Source organism: Gymnoscopelus braueri, assembly GCF_963280865.1.
Source record: "Gymnoscopelus braueri genome assembly, chromosome: 1".
NCBI lineage: Eukaryota > Metazoa > Chordata > Actinopteri > Myctophiformes > Myctophidae > Gymnoscopelus > Gymnoscopelus braueri.
Genome location: NC_137603.1, coordinates 5,839,223 through 5,850,425, shown reverse-complemented (window position 1 = coordinate 5,850,425; position 11,203 = coordinate 5,839,223). Strand labels below are relative to the sequence as shown.

Below are 11,203 nucleotides of genomic sequence, written 5' to 3'. Positions count from 1 at the left end.
CCTCAACCCAATATGTCAACTAGACCTCAACCCAATATGTCAACTAGACCTCAACCCAATATGTCAACTAGACCTCAACCCAATATGTCAACTAGACCTCAACCCAATAATATGTCAACACGACCTCAACCCAATATGTCAACTAGACCTCAACCCAATATGTCAACTAGACCTCAACCCAATATGTCAACAAGACCTCAACCCAATAATATGTCAACAAGACCTCAACCCAATAATATGTCAACACGACCTCAACCCAATACGTCGAGGCTTATTTTAGAGCTACATCATATTTATTGGTAAACCATTTTAGCTAGATGAGATTTTAGTCTTTACTAAGGGTGCAACAGTTAATCAGACTCATTTATTTAATGTATTCAAAATGTAACCATGATCGCACAACAAAAACATTAATCAATAGTCGCAGCCTTATAAGTATATACTTTTCCACACAAGGTTAGAAGGTTAGGGTCCACATGTCCTTTATAGCGGTGAATCTTTCTCTCTTACTTTCTGGAGGTGAATCCCTGGAACCAGTCGGGGACGGAGCCGTCACGCAGGACGCGCGACGCCTGTGTGTCAGTGAACCACCTGTGGACTTTGTCCCTCGTCACGTCGAGGGACAAAGGTGGCTCCATCACTCTGTCCCTCATCACGTCTCCGTCCGGAGGTCCCATCAGCTGTATGTCCTCCTCCATCATCGTCCTCCTCCTCCTCCTCCTCACTGCTGTACTGTCAGCGTACAGAATGAGCACACACACACACCTCACCGTCCCTTTTCCTCCCCATACAGAATGAGCACACACACACACCTCACCGTCCCTTTTCCTCCCCATACAGAATGAGCACACACACACACCTCACCGTCCCTTTTCCTCCCCATACAGAATGAGCACACACACACCTCACCGTCCCTTTTCCTCCCCATACAGAATGAGCACACACACACACACACCTCACCGTCCCTTACACCAGTGATTCTCAACCTGTGGGTCGGGACCCAGATGACAGTGAAGTGACAGTTGAAGGACTTTTAAGACCTTTTTAATACCTAAAAGAAAATGAGAAAAGAAAAAAAGACCATTACTGCATCAAAAGTAATCAACAAACTAGGCTACACAAACTGGTCAAACATTGGCCAAATTATCAAATAATATAAGAAAGAGGAAAGTGCTTATCAGGGTGGGGGGTCCCAAGTTCAAATATGATTATTTGGGGGGGGTCACGGCCTGGTGAGAACTGCTTACAAAATGAGCACACACACTTCACCGTCCCTTTTCCTCCCATGCCTTTTTTTTTTTTTTTTTTGCACTTGGGTAATCAACCTCTGGCCCAGAGACCATCTAGTGGGGTCTTTAACTTAGAGAGTGCGCGAACGGAAGGAATCCAATGGACCCTTTATCCGTCTGTAACTCTGACAGTCTCAGACCTTATTTGATGTGTTTTCCTTATGTTCCCCCCCCCCCCCCCCCCAAAAAAAAAACCCAAAAAATCTGACAGTGCACAAACGTACACAACTGACCCGTAAGGGTCCATTTGGGACCCAGTGGCGGTCCCTGGGCCCTATGTTGAGAAGCAGTGGTTTTTTATCTCACCTGGAAGAGCAGGGCTCCTCATTTGACTGTTTCCGTTGTATTTGGTGTGCTGTGAACAGTGACTGCTGTGTGTCAGTTTATCTGCATGCCAACCATGAACACTCACTGCACTTCATTTTCATATCTCTCTTCCTCATCCCACATTCTGCTGTGAGAACCACAGTCTCTTAACAATAACACACAGCCGACACAAAACACATTGTGACAGGTTTATTACTCTGTTGTGTAAAAGCAGACTGTCACTAAATAAATATGTTCACTGCGCTTCTATAATAATATTAATATTAATAATAATATTCAATATCAATTTTTTTCAATAGTGCAATGTAGAAATACTCTGTTACAAGCAAAAGTCCGGAATTCAAAATTTACTTGAGTAAAAGTACAAAAGTATTGGCACAAAAATGTACTTAAAGTACCAAAAGTAGAAAGTGTGGATTGTGCAGAATGCATATAAAATGTATAAAAATCTTTTGAAAATAGCAGATCTACAAGCTCACAATGCGTCGCATCGCGACGCATTGTGAGCTTGTAGATCGGCTATTTATATAGAGCTGAAGTGGTTACTTTATGTTTTGTAATAATAATCTAAATCTACAAAGTAACTAGTAACTAAAGTTTTCAAATAATTGTAGTGGAGTAAAAGTACAATATTTGCCTCTGAGATGTGGAGCAGAAGTAAAAGTACTGCAATTTGGAAATACTCCAGTAAAGTAAAAAATACCTCAAAATTGTACTGACGGTAAGTACAGTACTTGAGTAAATGTACTTAGTTACTTTACACCACTTCTGTTTGCACAGTTAAAACACAACCAATCATAAAAAATATAACCCCCACTGCCCAAAAAAAAAAACGCAACATAAAAAACTATTCCCAGTGTGTGATCCCACAGATGGTCGGGTCTTTCATAAACTGCGGGTGTTTGTGGGTCACTGACATGAAAACCATTGCTCTGGCCTGTTTAACGGCTTTAGCGACCTCCCGTTGTTTTCTGGCACACAGGCCCGTTATGTGGCGGCCAAACAGTCTACCTGTATGAGGGGACGTGAACTGGGACAGCAGCTGAACGTTTTTATAATCCACTGGGATATGGTGAAGAACACAGACTCTGGGCGGCTGCTTGAATGGATCTTCCATCTTTACTGGTATGTCGTCATCGTTGTGTTGTCGACTCACACTGGACAGACTCTTTAGATTTGAGAGTCTGTGTATAAAAACACAGTGTTTCTGTGCGTATCCTCGGAGAAGGGACATTTCTACCTGAACTGAACGCCACCTGTTCCTCTAAAGAAGGTATAGTCGCAGACCCACACGGTCATCATGTAATGGTGGTCATATTATATGATGTCATATTTGTGACATCACAGATCTCCACATATGGACATAACCAGTGATGATTTCCTCGACTAAAACTATGACGAAACATTTCCGTCGACTACCTTTTTACACTGACGAAAACGAAATAAAAACGAAATAAAAGACTAAAACTAAGATTCAATGTATTGACAATTTCGTCAACACATAAAAACTAGACTAAAATGTTAGTGAGGGACGAGTGGAGAAGAGATCCAGTAGAACTAAAAGACAAGTCATTTTATGTTTGGTTGCGCTCGGGTGTTGCGCTCTGAAAATAGCAGATCTACAAGCGTTGTAAGCTTGTAGATCGGCTATTTTCAGCATGCAACCATGTGTAAAATCAGCCATTACGACGCCATCAAGGAAACCGCCAAAATACATTTTAGTCGACTAAATCAACTCTAGATTTAGTCGACTATAATGTTATGATATTTAGTCGACTAAAACTAGACTAAAAACGGAAAAACATTTCAGATGACTAAAATATGACCAAAAATAAGTTGAATTTTATTTGAATGATTAAAACGAAATCAAAACTTGCTGTCAAAATCAACACTGGGCATAACAGGGACGGACGCCAGATCAGATTGTATCAGCCTCTTTGACCCGACCGGCATATAGGTAGCCTATACCACGTAAGCTCCATATATGGTCAAGTGAATGCGTGGTGACATCAGCTGTATGACGTAGCATCTCTCAAGGAAAGGATATAATATAAGACGACTGGAGCACCATCTCAGAGGCAAATATTGTACTTTTACTCCACTACAATTAAAAACTTTAGTTAGTTACTTTGCAGATATAAATTATTACATTACAAAACATATATTAACCACTTTAGCCTTATTTTATACCTAGGCTATTTGAAAATAGCAGATCTACAAGCTCACAACGCGTTGCGATGAGACTAGTCATGAAATTTCACAAATTTCACGTCGTGAAATTTCATGGAAATCGCAAGCTGCGTTCATGATTTGAGGCATTTTGTTCAAAACGGACCAATCCTGCAAACTTTGGAAGACATTCTTAGCCAATCAGGATGGAATATGGACAGTCGGACAGATCCATGTTTATCACATGACTATAGAGATACTGTGTACCGATTTGTGTGATATTACTCCTACAGATAAAATCTGTAGGAGTCCCCGCAACAATATTTACGATTCTGTGCCTATCGGTACATAACTCGAACGGCGCTGAGTAGGCACAGGCGAACGTCACACCGTTCAGGACGGCAACTCGGTCGCTTTAGCTCCCTCGGTGGTCCTTCACGGGGTGACAGTTCGCCTGTGACTGCGCGCCTCCGTCATGGTCCAAAACCAAAACCAAAACCGAAACTGAACTATTTAAGTCATCTCCGTTTGTAGGTCAGTATGTCTTGATAACACCCAATGAATGGTCTGATAAATCGCGGGTAGGTCTATGTCGCCTATTTCGCCCATTCAAAGGTCTAATAAGAGGTCATAATGTCCCATTCAATGCATTGATAGCATCTGAATCAGGTGGCCGGAGATTAGCTGCTAACGGACGGACAGGACACACACACACGGACGGGGTGCAAAACATACTCTCTCGCCATGCCTTTCGGCCTGGCGGAGACAATAAGGTTCCAGTTTCTTACACAACCCGAGTTGTTCTAAAAAACACATGAAACCATGGCCACTAAGCAGCAGCACTGGTGTGTCAGCTCTCCCTACTGGTTCATCTGTTCATTGTGTGTGTTTATGTGAGTGTTTTGTCACAGTGTTTATTTGGGTGTTTTAACTTTGTGTTTTCCCTCTCCACAATGTCAACCCCATGACAATGTCAAGCATAGTGCAATACAATGTGTGATAAAAAATACTTTACTGCTAAACACACTGACTGACTATAAATTACTCTCAATTTGAACACATTGCACATGAGAATATGCATACACAGTAGGCCTACAAGACAGGTTGTTAGTTTGAGGTAGCCTTGTTAACTAACAACCTATTTATTTATGTATTTGTATATAACAGCTAGATCAAACCACACATTGTGATTGGCTTAGAGGCATTTGGAGCTGATAATTGCCTGTAATAGTTCTCAAACTTGTTTTAATTTCAAGGACCCCTTGATATGGACAATTAAGGTCCCCATTGTATCCAGTTTACTATCGTATGGGACCCCATTATGAAAGCCTAACTCTGAGAGAGTAGAATCGCGGGTCCATTTGGTTCCATTTGTACATTCTCAGAGTTACAGATACGTTAGCTGTTGTTTGTCTGGATACTCAGAGAGTCACTGTAGCCTCCCTGTCACAGCAACAGGAGAGAAAGTGGCCCTTAAAGGTGCAGGGTTGATAGAAAGCGGTGTGGGTTTTAGAATAGTGTAACTGTATTGTGTCCGAAATATATTGTTCCCACTATTCCTCCAATCCATCAACATAATTTAATATCTATTGTGAATGTGTCGAAAATGCCAGCTTTACATGAGAATGTCTCACAAAGTAGAACACACACACACAAAGTTTATTTTATATTCAGAAAAAACATGTGCAATGGGTTCTTGGAAGCAACAGGATCAATAAATATACCAGGAGGGTAGAGGTATAACAATTAACCAAAACAAATACCTAAATAAATGTCCTAACCAAACAAAAGTAGTAATGGGCTGGCCGAACTAAAAAGTGGGGAGTCTGGTGAGCCAGGCAATATGTGCCCGTTGTCTCACCAGACTCCCATAAACTACCAAAACATACAATAAGCTAAACTAACCAGAAAATCATAACAAACAATATTTACAACCAGTCCATTGGAACTGAAATAAAGAACTACAAATAAACAAATGCAAGCGATCAAATATACAGGTGTGCTCTGCTGGGGTGCTGGGGAGATTCTGAAAGCTGGCTACAGCTCCTGTTTTATAGACCTGGCCCTAATCACAAATGAAGCACAGCTGGGAAAGGGAGGGGCAGCCAGAGCACTCCCAGGTGAGTGACAGGTGTCTAGCCAGACCAGGGCAGCAGAGCCAGCAAGGCAGGGTAGACACTACACACACAGGACATAAGCAAAGAAAGACTATAGACTGAGGTGTGAATATGTGCTAGCACATAACAGTCTACTACTAACCTTTGTTGCTGTTGTCACCAGCCAAACTAAAATCCACGATTTTAGAGTGTTGCTCCAACTTCCTTGGATTAGATCAGAGTAGTGATCTCTAGGTGGATGCGTTTTCAACACAAATGCGCATATTATTTCCAGTCAGCTATGTAACACTAGCAGGTCAACGATGGCTCGTTGAGCCTGTATGCGCATTTGGCCACGTAGGCAATCAATAGCACTAATTAATGGCAGCTGTTAACGCTTGTCTTTAATGTGTCCGTGTCTGTGTCTTGTGTGTTTGTGTGTATAATGTTTTGTACTGAATGTTTTCTTTAGCATAGATATCAAGTAACCTCGCATCACCAGTCTTTCCACCTCGGAGGAAAGCCTGGTGTCTGTTACTAAAGACCCATATGATCCGGTCTAGGCCACGCCTACTGAAAAAGAAAAAAGAAAAAAGAATCCTGTTTCCGGATTGTCGCGATCCGGTTTTGCGGTGCCGCTTTGTTTTGGTTCCCCAATCCCTATTTAAATGGAATAGAATTTCCCCGTGGGATAATACGGATAATACAGACGCTAAATAGTCTCCGGAAAGTACACTCACATTTATATTTAAAAAATAAGCTAAACTACGCCGCATCAAGGATTTTATAGGACGGACCTATTTTGGGGTGAGACGTGTTTCCGGTTTGTCGCGATCCGGTCGCTGATGACGCGGATGACGTAGAGCTCCCGACCGGATCATATACCCGAAAAGGAATGGTGCCCAGGCTAGATATCAAGTAATTCCCTGTAGAGCAGGGGTCTTAACAGGGGGTCCGGGACCCCTAGGGGGTCCTCAGTTACTACAGGGGGGTCTCCAAATCTTTGTGTGATAGGACCTTTTTATTTTATTTACATTAACCACTTGAACCCTAATATCCCATATTCTGAGGGAGGAAGAAGTAGAGTAGAGTCTAGAGGGGGAAAGAGCAGACCAAGTACAGAGCCAGAGAGCCTATAGGGTCAGTACTAAGTACAGTATGACTATGTAGTGGTGATCCCTGCTTCATCTCTTCCTAAAGGGTCCTTGACCTGAAAAAACCTTGGAGACCCCAGAGTAGACCTCTCCCTCATGCTAAATTTAAATGACAACTTTATTTTCCATACTGAATGACAATTATAATATTATTATTGCATTTTGGCTATGTGCAATAAATGCACGCATGTTCCCAGAGGCATTGTCAGTATTTGTCTTAATTCCTTTAATTCATATTTCTTTTGTTGGCAATAATTCAACTGTCATCCAGTGTTTTGAGACATAGTCTTTTATTGCTCCAAATGATGATACAAATGAATTACACGTGCATGCATAATACAAAATTAAAATAAATAAATAATCGGATCGGTATCGGTGATCGGATATAAGGTGATCGGTGATTGGTGATCGGTCCCAAAAAACCTGATCGGACCATCTCTACCTACAGTACTCATTATCATACACAACTACAACACATAAATATGATAGTTAGCCTAAAGTAGCCTACTCACAAACAAGCAGAGTGTGTTGCTCTTATAAGGAGGATGCTGGCTAAAGCACGTCATGGAACTTTTAATAACTGTATAACTGTATTATTATTTATTTTTTTGATAACGTGATGGCCACTGCATTACTGGTCCGCCCACCTGCCATTGGCTCGCTGTCTCAAACGACCAAACCGGCTGCTGTGGGCCTAGTGGTGTCTGGTTTATTCTGGCCTGCTGGTTCCTGGCTTCTAATGGCCTGGTTACGCCTGTTGGTTTCTGGCTGCTGCTGACCTGGTCACGCCTGGTGGTGTCTGGCTTCTGCTGGCCTGGTGTTGCCTGGTGGTTCATGGCTTCTGCTGGCCTGGTGACGCCTGATGATGCCTGGCTGCTGTTGGCCTGGTGAAGCCTGGTGGTTCCTGGCTGCTGCTGGCCTGGTGATGGCTGGCTTCTTCTGGCCATGTTGTGCATAGCTGCTGCTGGCATGCGGGTAGCTGGCTGCTGCGGTGCTGGTGGTGTCTGGCTGCTGCTGGCCTGGTGGTGCCTGGCTGCTGCTGCTGACATGCTGGTAGCTGGCTGCTGTGGGGCTGGTGGTGTCTGGCTTCTTCTGGCCGTGTTGTGCCTGGCTGCTGCTGGCATGCTGGTAGCTGGCTGCTGCGGAGCTGGTGGTGTCTGGCTTCTTCTGGCCGTGTTGTGCCTGGCTGCTGCTGGCATGCTGGTAGCTGGCTGCTGCGGGGCTGGTGGTGTCTGGCTGCTGCTGGCCTGGTGGTGCCCGATGGTGCCTGGCTGCCGCTGAAATTAGTGATTGAGTTTAGAATGTATCATGCATTCTATTGTTTTAAAGTGAGTGAATTAGTTTAGAATGCATCGTGTGTTCTTTACCAGCTCGGTTTGCACTTGGCAGACGTTGTCATTAATCGTAACTACTCTCTTGTACTTCTCACACAGGTCTTCTTTCACAACGGTGCATTTGGTAAACCTGGTGACGCCTGATGATGCCTGGCTGCTGTTGGCCTGGTGAAGCCTGGATGGCAGGCTTCTTCTGGCCATGTTGTGCATGGCTGCTGCTGACATGCTGGTAGCTGGCTGCTGCGGGGCTGGTGGTGTCTGACTTCCTCTGGCCATGTTGTGCCTGGCTGCTGCTGTTATGCTGGTAGCTGGCTGCTGCAGAGCTGGTGGTGTCTGGCTGCTGCTGGCCTGGTGGTGCCCGATGGTGCCTGGCTGCCGCTGAAATTAGTGATTGAGTTTAGAATGTATCATGCATTCTATTGTTTTAAAGTGAGTGAATGAGTTTAGAATGCATCGTGTGTTCTTTACCAGCTCGGTTTGCACTTGGCAGACGTTGTCATTAATCTTAACTACTCTCTTGTACTTCTCACACAGGTCTTCTTTCACAACGGTGCATTCTGGGAACAAAACAGACACAAAGTTGATTCAGCTGCTCAGACCAAGTAATATGGTATTGCAAGATCAGTCCATTCCTAGATAATAATAATAATAATAATAAGGGTAAAAATAATAATAATAATACCAATACCAATACCAATACCAATACTAATGCTAATACTAATACTAATACTACTAATAATAATAATAATAATAATAATAGACTAAACTTCAGAAAAGAAAAAAAAAGATTAATAATAATAATAATACCTCCTCAAGCATTGAACTGCACAAGGACAATAAAAGCTCACCATTTTTTCTTTTCAAGGAGCCAGGACCATCCTGTTTAACACCATCCTGTTGAACAAAGTCATGTTATTACATTTCAACAACATGTACAGTATGGTATTGTACAGTACTAGATTTTCAGGCCGTCATGCAGCTTTCAAACCTAGTCCTGTTCCATATGTTGCGCTGATAAGAGCAATGGTCACCGAAGTATGGCCATTTGAAGTGTTAAACAGAAAATAGTTTCAGCACATACAAAATGGTAAGATATTGTTTGTGAGCGAATGAGTTTAGAATGTGTCATGTATTCTATTGTTTGTGAATAAATGCCGTTAGAATACATCATGTATTCTATAGTTTTAAAGTGAGTGAATGAGTTTAGAATGCATCATGTGTTCTATTGTTTTAAAGTGAGTGAATGAGTTTAGAATGCATCATGTATTCTTTACCAGCTCCTTTTGCACTTGGTGGACGGCGTCATTAATCCCATTCTTGTACTTCTCATAAAGGCCTTCTGTCACAGCGGCGCATTCTGGGAACAACACGGACACAAAGTTGATTCAGCTACTCAGTACTGTGCATGTTTCTGTGGTCTGAAACGGAACCTAGTGCGTATGCAGCTTAGAAACGAACCAGGCAGTGGGCCTGCTCTTTTACCTTTTTGGTCAAATACGGAAGGAGAGTGACCGTTCCTAAACTCATGGCTAAACTTGATACTCTTTTTCTTCTTTTTTTTGGTCTAATATCATGTACATTTCTTTCCATGCTCTCCCTCTCCTTATCCCCCTTCCCTTTTCCCTTTCTGAAAACAACTAAATGATTGAGCTTGTGCAAAAAATAATTTCACCTCTACACTTGTAAACCTGTGATGTGACAATGAAGTTGATTATTGATTTTTGAAAATGAATAAATACCTCCCTAATAATTGCACCATTCTCTTCTATTCCTCTCTGTTCTGCGGTTTCAATCTTTATTATCATTACTCCTCAAAACGTTGGCACACAGACTCCTTTATACTTTTACCTAGAAACATCATTCAAACTTTAACATCTTCCACTTCGTGGGCTTCTACACAGCTCTATGAAATTGTTTCATTCTTTTTGAAATATGTAACTTTCAAAACCTTAACTTTACAATAAAAAGTTTATGGAGATAATCTGGAAAACATAGCCTACAGTATGTCTTCCTCATTCCACATTTTTACACTCCTACTACGTCATGCTTAAACTGACAGACTCCATTTAAACATTACAATATTCAGCTATTGGAAAATTGTATTTCATCCATTGAACTTTTTGACATCGTTTACCTTTTTTGAACTGCTGGTCGTACAAAAGTATTAAATAATTTCTTGATAGATCATATATTTTGAACCACTTAGGCTTGAGGATTACCTAATAGGACTCACTGTAAAGTCATTGTCCCTCAATGAGGTTACCATAGCAACAACGTACTGCAAACTAGCACCTACCTGTTTTACCCTATCAACATCCTAACATCTGCCCAACAACACCACATCTGATTTCTTGCTAAACTACTACTTTTAATTTAAATGTTTTAACATTTACGATTTCAATATTGATAAAATCAAATATTTTAGAAATTGTTGATTTGATATCTAGTCTGTTTACATTTAGCCTCGATCTCCAGGCTTTTATTTTTAATTTTTGCTAAAAAAAAATAAAAGCCTAGACCAGTGAGTCGATGTTCCGGGCATAGGAAGTGGGAGTCATCCTCAACCAACCAGAGTGCAGTGGGCGTCGCTCCAAATGTTATGCGGAGCGGGGCGGGGGTGGTGACGGACAGATCGGTGAACCAATGGGATACCACGCATTCTCTCTCCGGAGATGTTAAACCCGCCCCTCTATGCCAGATATCAGACACACTAGGGCAGTCTAGTTTACATTTGAACACAAATGCCATTCAAACTGAGAACATTTTCTTTATATTATTTGCTTTCAACGAGCCCAAACAGTTTATCCACTAACTATGTATTTCTACTTTTATCC

The 11,203-nt window shown here is 42.0% G+C and overlaps 2 protein-coding genes across 4 annotated transcripts in view; one reads left to right on the top strand and one right to left on the bottom strand.

Annotated features, from left to right (window-relative positions):
• Positions 1-709, bottom strand: part of LOC308087123 (uncharacterized protein) — a 10,482-nt gene extending 9,773 nt beyond the window's left edge. For all 3 annotated transcript variants that reach the window (XM_080430829.1, XM_080430827.1, XM_080430828.1), the window contains exon 1: positions 511-709. In XM_080430829.1, coding sequence (XP_080286955.1) covers positions 511-701 — 191 coding nt within the window. In that variant the 5' untranslated portion in view covers positions 702-709. The remainder of the gene's footprint in view (positions 1-510) is intronic.
• Positions 1-11,203, top strand: part of LOC308089722 (carbohydrate sulfotransferase 1-like) — a 203,282-nt gene that overhangs the window by 75,301 nt on the left and 116,778 nt on the right. The window lies entirely within an intron of this gene.